We start from the raw sequence: 20,867 nt of genomic DNA, 5'->3' as shown, positions 1-20,867 counted from the left end.
CGATGGAGCTGCAGTGTGTGTCGGCTCCCGTGCGCATGCGCGGGAGTGACGTCATCGCGGCTTCGCCGAATGACAACGGCGGAGCTGCGAGACCCCACCAAGAAGATGGATGCGGCGGACTACAGGGGACAGCGGTGACATCGCTGGCTCCTGTGTCAGGTAAGTGACACATAATGGACTACTATGCGATGCATAGTAGTCCATTATGCTTTACCTTTGCAGGGAATGAAAGAGGAAGTAAACTCATCAGGGTTTACTTCCTCTTTAAGAGCTATGGGTGGAAGTGACGTTTTGACGCCACCCGGAAGCAGGCAGGTACAGTGGGGCAAAAAAGTCAGCCACCAATTGTGCAAGTTCTCCCACTTAGCCCTTGTACACACGGTCGGACATTCCGACAACAAAATCCGTCGGATTTTGTCAGAAACTGGTGTTGCATACACACGGTCGGACAAAGTTGTCGGAAATTCCGATCGTACGTAACGTGATGACGTTATTTCGTTACGACGGGACTACGTTCAGGCTAGTAGCCAATAGCTTTGGTCTAGGAATTTGATCTGAGCATGCGTGGCACTTTGTCCGATCGGAATTCTCTACACACAATCAGACAAAGTCCCATCGGATCATGTTGTCAGAAAATTTTATAGCCCGGCTCTAAAACTTTGTCCGTCAGATATTCCAACGGAAACAGTCCGATGGAGCCCACACACAGTCGGATTATCCGACAACACGGTCCGATTGGACATTTTCCGTCGGAATGTCCGACCGTTTGTACAAGGGCTTAGAAAGATGAGAGAGGCCTATAATTGTCATCATCGGTATACCTCAACTATGAGAGACAAAATGTGGAAACAAATCCAGACAGACAATCACATTGTCTGATTTTTGAAAGAATTTATTTGCAAATTATGGTGGAAAATAAGTATTTTGTCAATATCAAAAGTTCGTCTCAATACTTTGTTATATATCCTTTGTTTTCAATGACAGAGGTCAAATGTTTTCTGTAAGGCTCAGTTCACACAGGGACGACCCGTCAGGCGACTTAGCCGCCTGACAAGTCGCGTCCTGCTCTATGCAATGGAACCGTTCTAATCGGAGCGACTCAAGTCGCTCCGACTTAGAAAAAGGTTCCTGTATGACTTTTGGGGCGACTTGCATTGACTTCTATACAGAAGTCATTTCACAAGCCGCCGCTAAAGTCAGATCCTGGTCGCCTGAGGCAGTCGCGCTGCAAGTCGTGCTGCCTCAGTGTGAATGGGCTCTAAGTCTTCACAAGGTTGTTACACACTGTTGCTGGTATGTTGGCCCATTCCTCCATGCAGATCTCCTCTAGAGCAGTGATGTTTTGGGGCTGTCTCTGGGCAACACAGACTTTCAACTCCCTCCAAAGGTTTTCTATGGGGTTGAGATCTGGAGACTGGCTAGGCCACTCCAGGACCTTGAAATGCCTCTTACGCTTCCACTCCTTCGTTGCCCGGGCGGTGTGTTTGGGATCATTGTCATGCTGAAAGACCCAGCCACGTTTCTTCTTCAATGCCCTTGCTGATGGGAGGAGGTTTGCATTCAAAATCTCACGATACATGGCCCCATTCATTCTTTAATGTACACGGATCAGTTGTCCTGTTCCCTTTGCTGAGAAACAGCCCCAGAGCATGATGTTGCCACCCCCATGCTTCACAGTAGGTATGGTGTTCTTTGGTTGCAGCTCAGCATTCTCTCTCCTCCAAAAACGACGGGTTGTGTTTCTACCAAACAGTTCTACTTTGGTTTCATCTGACCATATGACATTCTCCCAATCCTCTTCTGGATCATCCAAATGCTCTCTAGCAAACCTCAGACGGGCCCGGACATGTACTGGCTTAAGCAGGGGGATACATCTAGCACTGCAGGATCTGAGTCCCTGGCGGTGTAGTGTGTTACTGATGGTAGCCTTTGTTATGTTGGTCCCAGCTCTCTGCAGGTCATTCACTAGGTCCCCTGTGTGGTTCTGGGATTTTTGCTCACCGTTCTTGTGATCATTTTGACCCCACGGGGTGAGATCTTGCGTGGAGCCCCAGATCAAGGGAGATTATCAGTGGCCTTTTATGTCTTCCATTTTCTAATTATTGCTCCCACAGTTGATTTCTTCACACCAAGCTGCTTGCCAATTGCAGATTCAGTCTTCTCAGCCTGGTGCAAGTCTACAATTTTGTTTCTGGTGTCCTCCGACAGCTCTTTGGTCTTCACCATAGTGGAGTTTGGAGTGTGACAGTCTGAGGTTGTAGACAGGTGTCTTTTATACTGATAAGAAGTTCATACAGGTGCCATTAATACAGGTAATGAGTGGAGGACAGAGGAGCCTCTTATAGAAGAAGATACAGGTCTGTGAGAGACAGAAATCTTGCTTGTTTGTAGGTGACCAAATACTTATTTCCCACCATAATTTGCAAATCAATTCTTTCAAAAATCAGAGAATGTGATTGTCTGTCTGGATTTGTTTCCGCATTTTCTCTCTCATAGTTGAGGTATACCTATGATGACAATTACAGGCCTCGCTTATCTTTCTTAGTGGGAGAACTTGCACAATTGGTGGCCGACTAAATACTTTTTTGCCCCACTGTATATTTCCCCTTCATTTTATTAAGCAGTGACTATTGTCATCAGTATAAATAGAGAAAGACTGAGGAGCTAACCCAGTCAATTTCAATTAGGCTTGGTTTCCACCAGTGCAACTTTTCATGGGACTGAAAAGTCGCATGACAAGTCGTACCTCATGATTTCCAATGAGTACCATTCATATCTGTGCGACTTCAAAGTAGTCCCTGCACTACTTTGGTCCGACTTTGATGCGCCTTGAGGTCCATAGACCTCAAGAATACACAGGCATTGCTTCAAGTCGCGGCAAAATCAATTCAATTGAAACCGAGCCTTAGGGTTCTATAGAACCCCTCTAAAGGAGGTGAGGGGTTTCTTGAGCTGTGGCTGATTTACCTCCCATCTGATGGCGCCTGTATAGTTCTGGGGTCAATATAATTGCACAGAGCAGGTAGTATAACATCTTTTTTATTTTCATTATAAAAAAAAAAAAAAATCTTTAACCACTTGCCTACTGGGCACTTATACCCCCCCTCCTGCCCAGGACAATTTTCAGCTTTCATCGCTGTCGCAGTTTGAATGACAATTGCGCGGCCATACAACACTGTACCCAAATTACATTTTTATCATTTGTTTCACACAAATAGAGGTTTCTTTTGGTGGATTTAATTACCACTGGGTTTTTTATTCTTTGCTAAATAAACAAAACTATTTTTGATAAAAAAACAAAAACGTTTTTCATAGTTTGTTATAAATAGGCGGCACTGATAGATGACACTAATGAGGAGGCACTGATTGGCAGCACTGATGAGACGGCACTGGTAAGCACCGATAGGTGGCACTGATGGGCACTAATAGGCAGCACTGATAGGTGACACTAATGGAAAAAAAAAAAAACACTGATTGGCAGCACTGATGGACACTGGTGGAACTGCACTGATAAACAGGACACTGATAATAAGTGCCCTCATTATCAGTTCCCTTTTAGAGAAGCCGGTTATCAGCTTTCTTCACTTCCCATGATCAGTTGTGATTGGACACAGCTGATCACGTGGTAAAGAGCTACAAAAAAAACCTGGTTGATCCTGCTGCTCTCCATGCCCCCCTTCTGTTCATGTCCCCAACTCAGCTAGGGATTTTTCAGAGCAGTGTTGGCAACTCTGCACATGCTCAGTTTACAGTCAGTTTCTATGCTGAGCATTTCCTCCCTATCACATCTAAGCAGCCCATGTGACTATAGAGTCACACATGTGGACGTATGCACAGTGGTACATGACAGCCCACTCCCTCCCTCCTTCTCCATGCTCAATAACCAGCTAAACACAGTGGGGGTGGGATATTACATGTAGATTAATGGTGGCTTCACCTCCCTCTTATTCCCTTGTACACACGGTCGGACATTCCGATGGACAATGTCCGATAGGACCGTGTTGTCGGATAACCCGACAGTGTGTGGGCTCCATCGGACTGTTTCTGTTGGAGTATCCGACGGACCAAGTTTTCCAGCTGGGCTAAAAAAAATTCCGACAACATGATCCGATCGGACTTTGTCCAATCATGTGTAGAGAATTCTGATTGGACAAAGTGCCACGCATGCTCAGATCAAATTCCTAGACCAAAGCTATTGGCTACTAGCCTGAATGTAGTCCCGTCCTAACGAAATAACGTCATCACGTTATGTACAATCGGATTTTCTGACAACTTTGTCCGACCGTGTGTATGCAACACAAGTTTCAGACAAAATCCGACGGATTTGGTTGTCGGAATGTCCCACCGTGTGTACAAGGGCTAAGACACAGGCTGGAGGGACGTGACAAATCCTGTGACTAGCAGAATTTATTGCTAAAAAAATAATAAGGATTTGATTGAAAAAAATACAGAGTATATATATATATATATAATATATATATATATCTACAGTATTACCTCAATGCTCACAGTGAGCATTAGAAGCTGACAGACCCACCTAATTTCTTGGCTGGAGGATGTCCAGCAGTGGTGGCTGGTGTCTTTTTTTGTTTGGGGGAGGGCCGCAAACAAACCTCCCCAACCCCCCGTCTGCCTGTCCACTGGCACTTACCCTATCAAGGCGGCGGGCACATTGGGCAGCAGCGGGGATCGGAGCATCGGGCAGCGGCTCCTGTGTCTTCTCCTCCTCGCTTCTGCCGTGCCTCTCCTCCCCTCCTCCTAGGCGTCCAATGGGATCGCCTGTCCTTTCAGCTGGTCCGGTGATGGGTATCAGACCTGCTTCCCGATTGGTCAGTCGGAGGATCAGGGTTGCAACAGCGAATACACTACTGGGTGGGCTACAGATGCAATACCCTGCGTCCTGAGCCCATCCTATTTTGAAGCTTAATAGAACCTCTGGATCTAATCAGGTGCTTCAAAAAACACCCACCCCCCTCCATAGGAATTCATGCGCCCAGTGTCCTGAAAGGGGCAGGGCACATAGATATGGAGGGCGGTGGTGGTGAATGTCCAGCATCATCGAATTCTTTCCTCCCCAGCCTGAATGTCCCTAGCCCGCTCCTCTCATACATCGGATTTTGGAGATGAAGGCTCCAGACTCACATCCAAGGTATTTTGATATTTGCAGAACTCCTCCCGAGAGCCAGCCCACTGCTTGTATTAGGGCTGAGGACTCTTTAGAGGAGTACTGAGGCCGGGTGCTGCGATGTTTTCAGGAAGCCATGTACAGCCCTCTTCTGGCTCCTCACACCAGCCATGATCTGCCTGCCCTGCGTAGAGAAGCACAGAGACCCAGTGATGAGTTCACTGGATTTAAAACATGGTATATAATAAAGTGAATAAAGCATACCTCCCAATTGTACCTGATTTGGAGGGACTGTCCCTGATTTGGAGCAATGTCCCTCTGTCCCTCATTCTTCCTCATTTGCCCCTCATTTAGGAGCACTTTTTGCGATTTGGCACTGCATCGTTTTAACTGGCAATTACACGGTCGTGCAACGTGTCTCCCAAACAAAACTTTTCCCCCACAAATAGAGCTTTCTTTTGGTGGTATTTGATCACCTCTGCAGTTTTTATTTTTTGCACTATAAACAAAAAAAAGCGACAATTTTGAAAAAAAAAAACGCATTTTTTTTTTACTTTTTGCTATAATAAATATCCCCCCAAAAATATATAAAATTTTTTTTTTTTCCCTCAGTTTAGGCCGATGTGTATTCTTCTACATATTTTTGGTAAAAAAAAAAAAATCGCAATAAACATTTATTGATTGCTTTGCGCAAAAGTTATAGCGTCTACAAAATAGGGCATAGTTTTATGGCATTTTTTATTCATATTTTTTGTTTTTACCAGTAATGGCGGCGATCTGCGATTTTTATCGCGGCTGCGACATTATTGCGGACACATCGGACAATTCTGACACATTTCTGGGACCGTTGGCATTAACACAGCGATCAATGCTATTAAATGGCATTGCATTGATTACTGTAAAAATGTCACTGGCGGTGAAGGGGTTAACCACTAGGGGGCGGCGGAGGGGTTAATTATGATATTATTATTTAAATTTTTTTTGTGGTTGAAATAGATCAGCCTTTCTCAACCTTTTCAACACTGAGGAACCCTTGAAATAGTTCTCCGGTCTCGGGGAACCCCTGCTAAAAATGAGAAATCTACAACTCATGATACATTAGTGTGATGGACGGTGGGAAGAATGGTCCTTACACTTGTGGTCATTGGGAAGAATTACCTCCTTACAGATAGCTAAAACGATCAATGGTGTCGGTGGGAACTTATCTGAGAGGCAGAAATTGCCCAATGCTGAAGGAACCCCTAGCAACCTCTGGAGGAACCCTAGGCTTCCACGGAACCCTGGTTGAGAATCACTGAAGTAGATGGACTTGTGTCTTTTTTCAACCTGACTAACTATGTAAGTGTGTCCTGGGGGTGTGATTCTAACTGTCTGGGGGGATGGGCTAGCAGTGACACAACACTGATCGCTGTTCCCGATGACAGGGAGCACACGATCAGTATCCTGTCACTAGGCAGAACAGGGAGATGCTGTTTACTAGCAGCATCTCCCCATTCTTTAGCTCCATGACACGATCGCGGGTATCCCCGTGGCGATCGAGTCCACGGGCACGGTCACGGGGCTCGCGGCAGGCCCGCGTGCGCGGCGGGAGATACAAAGTGACATACGGGTACGTTGCTTTGCCCAGCCTTGCCATTCTGCCAATGTATATATGCCTATAGCGGTGGGCAAGTGGTTAAGAGGCGTGGCAGGGGGCGTGTCCTATGCCTACATACGTTTGCTAGTAGGTGTCCCTCATTCCCATCTCAAAATGTTGGGAGGTATGAATAAAGTGAAAAAGATTTTATTTAAAACCTTCATTAGCCTGTTGATGAAGGGGAACCGGGGAAGGCATAATATAGGCAGGTTAAGCTTCAAGTGCAATAATTCTAAACCAGCAGTCAGGAAGGGGTTAAGTCATTGGTGGAGAACCTCGGCCTCCCTCCATCCCTGTTCCCCTGTCAGTGACACAGGACGGAGGAAGAGGCGCTCTCACTCTTATCATCTTTCATTTCCTGAACTCCAATTTGTTTGCTTCTAATTCCAATATATGTGTTATTCTTTTCCTTTCAGGGGGCCGAGACCAGGAAGCGCTCGCCCACCCTGAGCAGCCAGTTCAAGCGATCGTTGGAGCTGCTGATGAGAACCCTGAGCGTGTGTCAGCCTTTCTTCGTACGATGTATAAAGCCCAACGAGTTCAAGAAGCCCATGGTAAGTGAGTTCTCCCTTCACTGGGGTGGGGGGGTCTTCGGGGGTCACTTTATGGGGTCTTTAATGTTTACTGAAACTCTAGCAAACTCTCTTTTAAAGTCTTTAAAGTCTATAGCAATATCTTGGCGACCTAAACTTTTTTTCAGAATGTTGTGCAGAAAGTTTGGAGTTTCCGTAAAAAAATACCCTTTACTGGCTAATTTAACCACTTCAGCGCCGGAAAGGTTTTACCCCCTTCCTGAGCAGAGCACTTTTTGCAATTCGGCACTGCGTCGCTTTAACTGACAATTGCGCGGTCGTGCGACGTTGCACCCAAACAAAAGTGACATCCTTTTTTTTCCCCTCACAAATAGAGCTTTCTTTTGGTGGTATTTCATCACCTCTGCGGTTTTTATTTTTTTTGCGCTATAAACAAAAGAAGAGCAACAATTTTGAAAAAAACCCAATATTTTTTACTTTTTGCTATAAAAAATATCCCCAAAAATATATGAAAATACAATTATTTTCCTCATTTTATGTCGATATGTATTTTTCTACATATATGTTTTGGTAAAAAAAAATCGTAATAAGCATATATTGATTGGTTTGCGCAAAAGTTATAGCGTCTACAAAATAGGGGATAGTTTTATGGCATTTTTATTATTATTATTTTTTTATTAGTAATGGCGGTGATCTGTGATTTTTATTGTGACTGTGACATTGTGACGGACACAGCAGACACTTTTGACATTATTTTGGGACGATTGTCATTCATACGGCGATCAGTGCTATAAAAATGCTCTGATTACTGTATAAATGACACTGGCAGGGAAGGGGTTAAAGGGGGCGATCAAGGGGTTAAGTGTGTCCTAGGGAGTGATTCTAACTGTGGGGGGGGGGCTACCACTGACATGAGAGATCACTGCTCCCGATGACAGGAAGCAGTAGGTCTCTGTCATATCACTAGGCAGAATGGGGAAATGCCTTGTTTACATAGGCATCTCCCCCATTCTGAGGCTCCGTGACTCAACTGTGCACCAGTGCAAAAAGCAAGGTCCAAAAAATGGGCGAGTTTGGGGTGGTGGAACTTGACTGGCCTGCACAGAGTCCTGACCTCAACCCGATAGAACAACTTTGGGATGAATTAGAGTGGAGACTGAAAGCAAGGCTTTCTCGTCCAACATCAGTGCCTGACCTCACAAATGCGCATGTGGATGAATTTTGAAACATTCCCATACACACTCCTAAACCTTGTGGACAGCCTTCCCAGAAGAGTTGAAGCTGTTATAGCTGCAAAGGGTGGACCAACACAATATTGAGCCCTACGGTCTAAGGCTGGGATGTCATCAAATTCATGTAAAGGCAGGTGTCCCAATACTTTTGACAATACAGTGTACCTTAATTTGTATTATTTTTAAAATTATTTTTATTATTATTTTTGAAATTATGTATTACTATTTATTATATATATATAATTTTTAAAAAAAAATAATGCATGAAAATACAAAATAATATGGGATATGCATACCATAATATGTATTCATTTTTTAATTATTTAATTATTTTTTTTAAGTATTTGTTACTAGTTATTATTTTTATGAATTTTTACGTTCAATTATTTTTATTTGTTGGTTCCTTTTTTCCTAAAGATAATAATGCATAACAATACAAAATAAAAGGAGACATGTATACCTTCATTTGTATTATTTTTTAAAAAAAAATATTTTTATTTCTATGTTTACCAATTTTTTTTATTTTTATTTTGTTATTAAATGATTTTTTTGCTTTTTATTTTTATTTTATGAAAACAATACATAAAAATAATAATAATAAAAAAATACATAGTAATAAATGATTTAAAAAAAAAATACAATTAAGGTGCGTAAGTCTTCTTTTATTTTTGGATTTCATTTTTGGATTACAATAGATTGCATTTGTATTTTGAGACTTTCATATAGTATAATTTTATGTTATTTTATTAGTTAGCCCATTGATGAAGTGGGGGGGGGGGGGGGGGTTGAACCACCAAAACGCATTGATTGTTGACCTTCTCTTACAATGAAAAATAGATTTAACAGGACTCAGTCAAACGTTGCTGGAATACCATGGTTGGTGGAAAGCTGGAATAATATGGTTGACGGAAAGCTGGAATACCATGGTTGGTGGAAAGCTGGAATGCCATGGCTGGTGGAAAGCTGGAATACTATGGTTGGTGGAAATCTGGAATACCATGGTTGGTGGAAAACTGGAATACTATGGTTGGTGGAAAGCTGGAAAACCATGGCTGGTGGAAAGCTGGAAAACCATGGCTGGTGGAAAGCTGGAATACCATGGCTGGTGGAAAACTGGAATACCATGGTTGGTGGAAAGCTGGAAAACCATGGCTGGTGGAAAACTGGAATACCATGGTTGGTGGAAAACTGGAATACCATGGCTGGTGGAAAGCTGGAAAACCATGGCTGGTGGAAAACTGGAATACCATGGTTGGTGGAAAACTGGAATACCATGGCTGGTGGAAAGCTGGAAAACCATGGCTGGTGGAAAACTGGAATACCATGGTTGGTGGAAAACTGGAATACCATGGCTGGTGGAAAGCTGGAAAACCATGGCTGGTGGAAAACTGGAATACCATGGTTGGTGGAAAACTGGAATACCATGGTTGGTGGAAAGCTGGAATACCATGGTTGGTGGAAAGCTGGAATACTATGGTTGACGGAAAGCTGGAATACCATGGTTGGTGGAAAGCTGGAATACCATGGTTGGTGGAAAGCTGGAATACTATGGTTGGTGAAAACCTGGAATACCATGGTTGGTGGAAAGCTGGAATACCATGGCCGGTGGAAAGCTAGAATAGCCTGGCTTGTGGAAAGCTGGAATACCATGGTTGGTGGAAAGCGGAATACCATGGTTGGGGGAAAGGTTGGACTCTCAACCTGATTTGAACCTATCCTGGGGTTCAATGCTCCACAGGAAATGTTCTAACCCCCCAAAAATGTAAAATAAAGTCTGAACTGGAGTTATCTGGAATGTATGAGCCGCCCACTGAAAAGAAGACGTGTATGTAGTTTATGGTAAATTAGAGATGATGGTAGTTTCCTGATAGGACAAGTTTCTTGTGAACGCCGTTCACACAGAAGTTATTTTAATAAGGTGTTAATTTTAAATTTACGGAACGGCTAACAATAACAACCTCCTTTATTATCCTAGAGGGATAATGTGGCACGATATGTAAATAAACAGGGATCAGGAACGTTCGTTCAGCACAATTATCTCCTATCCGCTACGGCGCCTCCGCCAAAACCCATATCCTTCTTACTAAGAATTCATGAACTCCAGTCTAAACAAAAAGCTTTCTATACTTTGTAATGGTAGAGTGGTCTGGATCTCTGAATAGCATTTACAGTGCCTTGAAAAAGTATTCATACCCCTTGAAATTTTGCACATTTTGTCATGTTACAACAAAAAAAACGTAAATGTATTTTTGGGGATTTTATGTGATAGACCAACAAAAAGTGGCACATAATTGTGAGGTGGAAGGAAAATGATAAATGGTTTTCAAAATTTTTACAAATAAATATGTGAGCAGTGTGGTGTACATTTGTATTCAGCCCCCCTTTACTCCGATACCCCTAACTAAAATCTAGTGGAACCAATTGCCTTCAGAAGTCACCTAATTAGTAAATAGAGTCCACCTGTGTATGATTTAAACTCAGTATAAATACAGCTGTTCTGTGAAGCCCTCTTGATGGAGAACCTCAGTGAATAAACAACATCATGAAGGCCAAGGAACACACCAGACAGGTCAGGGATAAAGTTGTAGAGAAGTTTAAAGCAGGGTTAGGTTATAAAAAAATATCCCAAGATTTGAACATCTCACGGAGCACTGTTCAATCCATCATCCGAAAATGTAAACAGTATGGCACAACTGAAAACCTACCAAGACAAGGCTGTCCACCTAAACTGACAGGCCGGGCAAGGAGAGCATTCATCAGAGAAGCAGCCAAGAGGCCCATGGTAACTCTGGAGGAGCTGCAGAGATCCACAGCTCAGGTGGGAGAATCTGTCCACAGGACAACTATTAGTCGTGCTCTCCACAAATCTGGCCTTTATGGAAGAGTGACAAGAAGAAAGACATTGTTGAAGAGCCATAAGAAGCCATAAAGCCATAAGAAGTAACGTTTGCGAGAAGCCACGTGGGGGACACAGAAAACTTGTGGAAGAAGGCACCCTGCTCAGATGAAATCAAAATGGAACTTTGTGGCTTTAAAACAAAGCACTAAATGTGGCAGAAAACGAACACTGAACATCACCCTGAACACACCATCCCCACCGTGAAACATGGTGGTGGCAGCATCATGTTGTGGGGATGCTTTTCTTTAGCAGGGACAGGGAAGCTGGTCAGAGTTGATGGGAAGATGGATGGAGCCAAATACAGGGCGATCTTAGAAGAAAAGCTGCTATGGTCTTGCAGGGGCGTTGCTAGGTCTGCAAAAGATCTGGGGCTAGAGCCCATAGCATCGGTCACCAACCTTTTTGCAGGTCCGTGGGGGCACTTTGGTGGTAAGCAATTTTTCACGGGCAATGGCTGGTGTTGGTGCTTCAATCATCACGGCACCATGGTTGATATGGTGTCAGGATGATTGAAGCGTATTATTTCTATTGTTACATTCTAATATATAATGAAGTGGTTCAACTTACCATAATGCAGAATCAGAGGGAGCCCTGGGCATGTCGCTTGCCACATCTCCTGCCACCAGATTCAGCATGTCACTTGCCACTGTCGCCTGCCACTACATGTGGATTGCCACTTGCCATGTCGCTTGCCACCAGATGTGGATTGTCACTTGCCACGTCACCTGCCACCAGATGTGGATTGTCACTTGTCATGCCAGCCAGTGCCACAAAATGTGCATTGTCGCTGCATTGGTGGCAGGCTGGCAGCACTGGTCCATTTAGTGAGGGCAGGAGAGGGGTGATGCGGAGCGGGCAGTGAGAGATGATGTCATCACTCTGCTTCCGGCCGCACCTCACTCCCGCATTGAAGAGGCCCGGCTGCTTGTCTGCACGCTCGCTTCTCTCCTCTCATCCGCCTCTCTCATGCAGCGCATCCTCCGCAGCTGTGGCCCGCTGGTTAGGCTGGGACCCTGCGGCAAGAGACTCGGGGCTATGGGCCCCAGATTCGGGTCTGTAGCCCCAATATCCACCCCCTAGCAACGCCACTGGAGTCTGCAAAAGACTTGAGACTGGGGCGGAGGTTCACCTTCCAGCAGGACAACGACACTAAACATAAAGCCAGAGTTACAATGAAATGGTTTAGATCTAAGCATATTCATGTGTTAGAATGGCACAGTCAAAGTCCAGACCTAAATCTAATTGAGAATCTGTGGCAAGACTTGAAAGTTGCGGTTCACAGAAGCTCCCCATCCAATCTGAGCTCCCAAGCAGTGTGCTACTGCTTCTTATCCAATCAGTTTGGGGTAGATGCTTGAACACATTGCATAATTGAAACAGAGAAGTGTGATGTCATTGTGCTGGCTGTGCTGTCTGGCAGGGGTGCCTCCATCACAATCCTGGCTGAACAACATTCCAAATCTTTTGGCTATAACTGGAGCCACTGAAGGAGGCAGATTGAAGTTCTGCTGTAAGTGCGATCTGCTTATATTGTGCCTTTCATGGCTGGACCTCGCCCCACCTATCAACATGCTAAGAGACCTCATCAATGGGTCTCTGTGCTTCTCTATGCAATGCAGGGAGATCGTGGCTGGTGGGAGGGGCTGGCAGGGTGCTGTACATGGCTTCCTGAAAACATCACAGCGCCCGGCCACAGTTCTCCTCCCAGGTGCCCTCAGCCCTGATGGGAGCAATGGGTTGGCTCTTAGGGGAGATATGCACTAATCAGAATGCCCTGATGGTTGGATGTCAGTGTTGAAGAGTGAGCATTTCTAGGTGGCCACATTTGCTTGCCACTTGTCCTAGATAACACCCCCATGTCATGTGGAGAATCTATGATTGAAAGTGCTGAAATAAAAGGGCGGGGCCAGGAACAGTCAGATGGGGCGGAAAGAACTAGATGATACCAGATGACGTCCAGCCAGAATTGTACTGACTGGGAAAATGCTATCAGGAGAAAGAAGAGTGAGCAGAGCGATGACCTGATCAGTCTGCTGCTTCTCCTCAGCCAATGCTGACCAATAAGCACCTTTTGTACGTGTTAACTGTGAGGTTGTATTCACATCTGAATGTCACCTTTTTTTAGCTCTTTTTTGGGCAATTTTAAGCGTTTTTGAAGTTTGGCATTTTTTTTTTAATAGCTACAAATGTTGAAACAGATGATTTTTTTTTTAATTGCCTATGTTTTTCAGCTTTTTTTTAGCTTTTTCATCAGCTTTTCTTTATTTTAAATTATTCATTTTTGTTTTGATTTTTATGTTTGGGTCAGGGGTTGGGTTTATGGTTATGGTTCGAGTGAGGTTAGGGTTAGAGGTTAGGGGTTCATTTAATATTATTATTTATGTATAAAAATGTAAATAAATTAAAAAGTTATAGCATCTACAAACTATGGGATAGATTTAGGGGCTTTTTATTTTTTTTATATGTTTTACTAGTAATGGCAGCAATCAGTGCTTTTTAGTGGGATTGGGACATTGCGGTGAACAAATCTGACACTAAGTGACACTTTTTGGGGACCCGTGACACCAATACAGTGATCAGTGCTAGAAAAAGATGCACTGTCACTGTATGAATGACACTGGCAGGCAAGGGGTTACCCTCAGGAGCAATCAAAGGGTTAAGTGTGTTTCCAATGAGTGCTTTCTAACTGTGGGGGATGTGCTTTGACTAAAGGAAAACACAAGATCTAAATTTTCCTCTCTGACAGAACGGCGCTCTGCCTTGTTTACATAGGCAGACCGCCATTCTGCCTCTCCTGTGATGAATAATATTACTGTAAATTTATTATTTATGCATTTTTGTTTTTATGTTTGGGTTAGGTGTTGGGTTTATGGTTATGGTTAGAGTGAGGTTAGACGAGGGGTTATTTTATTATTATTTATATAGGCTTATAGATTAGGGTTGTGAGGTTAGAGTTATAGATTAGGGTTGGAGTTAGGGTGCATTTATTATTATTAGTTATGTATAAAAACATAAAAATAATATATATATATTTTTTTTTATTGGGTTAGGGGTTGGGTTTATGGTAATGGTTAGAATGAGGTTAGGTGAGGGGTTAATTTATTATTATTATTTATGTATAACATGTAGATACATAAAAAATAGATAATATTATATGTATTATTTATTCATTTTTGTCTTTATTTTATTTTTTTCAGGTTAGGGGATGGGTTTATGGTTATGGTTAGAGTGACATTAGGGTTATGGATTAGAGTTAGAGTTAGGGGTTCATTTATTATTATTATTATTATTAATGTGTGTGTGTATGTATGTATATATATAGATAGATAGATAGATAGATAGATAGATAGATAGATATAAAATGCATTATTTAATCATTTTTTGTTTGGGTCAGGGGTTGGGTTTATGTTTATGGTTAGAGTGAGGTTAGGGTTAGAGGCTAGGAGTTAATTTATTATTATTATTTATGTATAAAAATGTTAATAAAAATAAATAATATTAAATGTATTATTTATTATTTTTTGTTTTTATTTCTTTGTTCAAGTTAGGGGTTAGGTTTATGGTTAGAGTGAGGTTAGGGTTATGGATTAGGGTTAGAGTTAGGGGTTCATTTATTATTATTTATGTATATATAAAAAAAAACTATAATATGAATTACATTATTTATTCTTTATTTTTTGGGTTGGGGTTGGCTATATGGTTAGAGTGAGGTTAGGGTTAGAGGTTAGGGTTAGGTTTAGAGTTAGGGGTTAATTTATTATTAATGTATATATATAAAAAAAATTATACATTAATTTTTTTTTGTTAGTGTTAGGGGCTAAGGTTGGGGATTAGGTTTAGGATTATGGGTTAGAGTTAGAGGTTAGGGTTAGTTGTTCGTGTTAGGGTTATGGGGTATATTTATTTAATTTAATTATGGTTAGGGGTTAGATTTAGGGGTTCATTTATTTATTTGGTTAGGGTTTAATTAATACATTTATGTCATTTATTTTTTATTATATTTTATTTACTGTATATATTTATTTATTGTCCTATTATTATTTACTTTTTATTTCCAGATGTTTACTTATTCATGTATTATTATTTTTTCAATTGCATTTGAGCAGAAAAATGCTCAAACACGTTGCGACAAAATGCATTTCAATGCATCTCTATGGAAAAGGCTTCAAAAGCACATCCATCTGCCCGAATTCGAGCTACAAAGTAGCTCCAAAACTCTTTTGAGCTTCAGGTAGAACTGTACGATTCTGGATAAAATGAGAATCTGGATTTTTTATTTTTTTTTTGCTTAGAATAAAAATCACAATTCTCTCAGCGTGTCATCATATTTCACATGATACAAAAACATTGGGCTAACTTTACTGTTTAGTTTTTTTAAAATTAATTGAAGTGTATTTTTCCCCCAAAAAAATTGCATTTGAAAGGCCGCTGCACACATACCGTGTGACATAAAATATTGCCATTTTATTCTCTAGGGTCTCTGCCAAAATGTATATATGTGTGTGTGTACATATATATATATATATATATATATATATATATATATATATATATATATATATATAAAATGTGTGGGGGTTCTAAGTCATTTTCTAGTAAAAAAAATACTGATTTTAACTTGTAAGCAACAAGTGTCAGAAATAGGCTTAGTCTTTAAGTGGCTAAACTTCCCTCGTTTGCAGACCGAAGTTCATCCCTTTGATCTCTAAAAGAACCAAATTATATTTTGTTTCTTTTTATCTCTGTGTTGAGCAATCTTGTGATAAACCTTGTCAGCTGCTCTTTTTTTTGACAGCTGTGAGCAGAGAATGGCTCTGCACTTATTACATGAATCATGGAAATGCCGGATTAAGATTGTGAGGGGGCTTGAATCGAGATTGCGATTTTTTTTTTACAGATTAATCATGCAGCTCTAGCTTCAGGTGACTTGGAGTGGAGATGTGAACGATCTCCATAGACAATAATTGTTTTTCTTTCTCCCTGGGCGTTTTGAGGCTTCGAGCTACAAAAACGCTGAGTTGAGAATGGGGCCTGAGTGCTGTCGTTCTGTGGCTCTTCAGTCTGACAGGGCTGTGTAATTCTTAGAACTGGATGAACAGAAATACAAATAACAGTTGCGGGATATCTGGTTTATCTGGGTATTTAGCTGTTTGCCTGGAGCTTGGGTTTAAGAACGCTTTGTCTAACGATTATTCTTTTCCTCCAGCTGTTTGACAGAGAGCTGTGTGTCCGCCAGCTTCGGTACTCGGGAATGATGGAGACCATCCGTATCCGGCGGGCTGGGTACCCCATACGCTACACCTTCGTGGAATTCGTGGACCGATATCGAGTGTTAATGCCGGGAGTTAAGCCAGCCTACAAACAGGTGCAGTATATAAGACAGAAGGAGCATCTCGTACATTATAATCAAGTTCAGTAGGATTCATTGTGTAGTTCATGACCATATACAATGGAACCCTGGTTAACGAGTAACGGTTAACAAGCGTTTTGACAGACGAGCAACTTTTAAAAAAAAATCCTGACTCGGTTTGCAGGTGTTGTTTCGCAAAACGAGCAGAATTCAAGCTAATGGGGTGTGCAGTACCGCATTTGGATAGAGGTGCAAGAGGGCGCCAGTGACACTGGGAACGGTTCGGAGCCATTCGGAAATACTCGGAAATTGTTGGAAATACTCGTAAATACTCAAACACTTGCAAATACTCAGTTCCCAAGTGTTTCCGAGCCTTTCCGAGTTCAGCCGAGCCATCCCCGAGTATTTCCAGGGCTCTCCCGCACCACCACCAACCTCTGGCCACATACGGTATTGCATGTAATAGAAGTTAATGTGGAATGAATTATCTTCGTTTCCATTGACTTCTATGGGGAAACTCGCTTTGATACGCGAGTGCTTTGGATTACAAGCGTTCTCCTGGAATGGATTATACTCGTAATCCAAGGTTCCACTGTAAATAGAGAAGACCACTATCGCGTACCTGGTAGCAGAGCCTAATAAGATGAGGAAGACCTCTGATTCAGAGCTCCTGATAGTGAAGACAGGTTGTAACGGAGTACTGAGTGGCACGAGTGCCTGTAAGTCTTGCTAGCAGTAGGGCAGGTCCACGTCGGGATGGTAAAGTCATCAGAAGACAACAGTAAGCAGGCAAGCTGGTAGGCAGCAGCAGGGACTTCTTTAATATTGATTGGACCCTGGGCAAAACTTTTCATCTGTACACAACAATAGGGCAGAGCTGGGCAGCATTAGTAGCAGCACTTCACACTGAGATATTGGGACACAGCACAGGACTAAAACCTCAAGGGATGAGGAAATTTAAACCAGGATAGTTGGCAAGTATGAGGCAGCTGCATTGGGCCCCACAACAATAACAGGGCCCAGGGCAGCTGCCCTTTTTGCCCTGCCTTAAAAACGGCCCTGGGCAGCAGACTGGGACAGAGGCAGGCTGGTACTGAGTACAGCGGGCACCTGAGACGGTTGCTGGTAGTAGACTGTAGGTCAGCCGGAATAGCAGAGTGGTAGGCGGGTATTGGTGACAGCAGGCAGAGTAGCAGAGTCAGGCAGGATGGGTCATACACTGACAGGATGGATCGGATACAGGGTACAAGCAGGAGCGTGGTCAGGAAACAAGCCAGGTCTTAAAAAGATTAGTAAAGCAGGAGCCAATGGAACAGACAGAAGCGGAGTTCAGAGAGTGGTCAAGATAAGCCGGGTCAGCAACTGGAATCAGGATACAGAATCACAGGGAGTGGCGCTCTGGCCATTAGGGGTGCAGGATCACCCCTCCAATCCATGCGCTCGCCCCCCAATCTACATGCAGGCCACCGGATGCATGGATTCCAGTGGTGTTTTTTTTTTAGAAACACATGATTGGAGCCCGAGGCTCTAATTTTCTTCAAAAAAGGGTGGGCTCAGGGCACAAGAGCACTGCGCCTGAACCCACCCAGTTGTTTAACAATAGCGAATTTATATTCGCTAATGTCTTCCTGATTCTCCTCCCGGCCAATCAGGAAGCTGGTCCTGAGACCAGATTGGCCGAGAGGAGAAGCAATACTATTGGCCGCTGTGCCAACTGGAGGAGGAGGGAAGCTGCTGCAGAGGAAGCCACTGTGAAGCCCAAGCAGAGGAGGTGGAGACACAGGAAGGAGCCGAAGCTGCCCGCGACCTAGATGGGGTAAGTGCAAGGCCAACCGACTGACCAGGGGAGGGGGTGGTGTAAGCGTGGAGCCGACCAACTTGCGGGGGGGTGGCGGAAAGTATTGTTTGCCTCCCCCAACATATTCAGCACCAGCTGCCACTGGTCACAGGATACACAGGAGGCTGAAGACAAAGCACCTGAGAACTGGCCCAGTTTAAATAGCCAGTTTGGTGTCAACACCTAACCTTTTCGTTAGATTCCTAAACTTTTCGTAAAATAACGAAAGTTCGTTACGATGATTTTATTATTATGAGGGTATCCCACCATCCCTGTGCTGTGCTGACTTCTTCTAATTGGTGAACAAAACACCAGTCACGTTTCTGTTAATTTGGATCCGAAATTCGTTAACAAAATTTCATATTTTGTATAAAATTCGTAAGCATAGAAATTCCCATAGGGTTCCCACCATCCCTGTGCTGAGTTCCCAGGTCTGTACACCGGCTGTGCCCATTATGTGGGGTTCCCACCATCCCTGTGCTGAGTTCCTGGGTCTGAGTGTACACACGCTGTGCCCATTATGTAGGGTTCCCACCATCCCTGTGCTGAGTTCCTGGGTCTGAGTGTACACACGCTGTGCCCATTATGTGGGGTTCCCACCATCCCTGTGCTGAGTTCCTGGGTCTGAGTGTACACACGCTGTGCCCATTATGTGGGGTTCCCACCATCCCTGTGCTGAGTTCCTGGGTCTGAGTGTACACACGCTGTGCCCATTATGAGAGGTTCCCACCATCCCTGTACTGACTTCCTGGGGTTGTAACTTTTAGGTTCGTTAACTTTTTGTAACAATTACGAATGTTCGTTATGAATTTGGATCCAAAATTCGTAAACTAAATTTCTTATTTCGTACAGAATTCGTATGCATAAAAATCCGTATTTCGGATTCGTACGAATTTTTGGAAATTCGTACAAATTTTTGATTCGTACGAAACAAATCGTACATGTCTACTCTCCAGTGCAGCTGAGGCTGCGGAGAAAGGTGTGTGTTTGTGTTTAATTCAATAAGCCGCACACACCTATGGCTGTCAGCATGACTCACTTCTGACAATTTTTCCTGAAACCAAGAGAAAAATGGTGACAGGGAAGGGACGTTCAGCTAATTTAACAGCCTCAGCTCTGTCCCTGTGTGCTGTGTGGAGGGGTGGGGGGTGTCCCTTCCCTCCAATCAGCTCTCAGAGCTCTCCTCACTGATTTAGCTTCAGCTCTCCTCCCCCTGCTTTTCAGAGCTGAGAAATACCATGTAGATTCTGCAGTTTGAGTGGCTGTAGGGGGAGATATGGCTGTAGATAAACAGGTACAACTTATGTAGAAGCATTTGTTTCATTTATGTTAATCTCCTGAGGCCAGTCACTTCACTGGGGGTATGTGAGGGTTTACAACTACTTTAAGTTCTTGTTCAAAAAGCATTTATTGTCTAATGGTCATCTGCTCTTTACCATTATTTTTATGATAAGGAACATGACTCTTTTGTACTACCTTACTGTTGCAAAATGAGAGTCTTTGTACCAGTTTATAATTACCAAGTTATTGAGCAGTAGAATGATGTCTGGAGTTTGACCTATGCAGATAAATCGGAGGGTAGACCTCAGAAATCCATTCAGTTCATATTTAATCAGGTAGGCCTTTACACTATATAGTTGATGTTAGAGCTAAAGGAGATTATATAGTGTATGGTCAGCTTAAATTGGTTGTAAACCGCTACATATACCCAGTGAAGTGACTGTCCTCAGATGACACAGCGATTAAACAAATCCTCCTACATAAGTTGTACCTGTTTATCTGCAGTTTTCTCTTCTCTACTTCCCTTCAAAATGGCAGAAAAGTGTTTCTAAAAGAAAAGGGGGCGGGGGTCTGTGGGACTTTATATGAGGAGATGACGTTGTCATCAGCCTCCATCCCTATTTTATCTAATATGAATTATGAGACAAATGTCCTACTCCTTTACCTATATTATAGATATGTCAATTAGAATGCCACACAACACTTGACCCTCCGCGTACTTCATTTAAAGTCCCGCCTCCCTGCTCTCTTTTGTACACAGCAGAAAAGTGTTAAAATCCTTCTTCATCTGTCAGTATCACAGAGAAGGGGGTGGAGAGCTGCAGTTACCATGTGTGAGAGCTGATTGGAGGAAAGGAACAACCCGCCTCCACACAGCAAAAGAACTGTGTTGTGAATAGACAAGCTCCATGCTGAGCTCCCTCCCCAACACAAATTTTATCTCATGTGTCCGGAAACTTGAGAAGTGACTCATG

The 20,867-nt window shown here is 43.0% G+C and overlaps 1 protein-coding gene across 4 annotated transcripts in view; it reads left to right on the top strand.

Moving 5' to 3' along the window:
• MYO7A (myosin VIIA) overlaps positions 1–20,867 on the top strand; it is a 344,985-nt gene that overhangs the window by 156,945 nt on the left and 167,173 nt on the right. For all 4 annotated transcript variants that reach the window (XM_077451417.1, XM_077451415.1, XM_077451416.1 and 1 more), the window contains 2 exons: positions 7,178–7,315; positions 16,632–16,790. In XM_077451417.1, the coding sequence (XP_077307543.1) occupies positions 7,178–7,315; positions 16,632–16,790 (297 nt within the window). The remainder of the gene's footprint in view (positions 1–7,177; positions 7,316–16,631; positions 16,791–20,867) is intronic.

Source organism: Lithobates pipiens, unplaced genomic scaffold (genome assembly GCF_037356315.1).
Source record: "Lithobates pipiens isolate NorthernLeopardFrog02 unplaced genomic scaffold, aLitPip1_a1.2 Scaffold_23, whole genome shotgun sequence".
Lineage (NCBI taxonomy): Eukaryota > Metazoa > Chordata > Amphibia > Anura > Ranidae > Lithobates > Lithobates pipiens.
The sequence above is the reverse complement of the archived record's forward strand: the minus strand, read 5'-3'. Positions and strand labels throughout refer to the sequence as shown.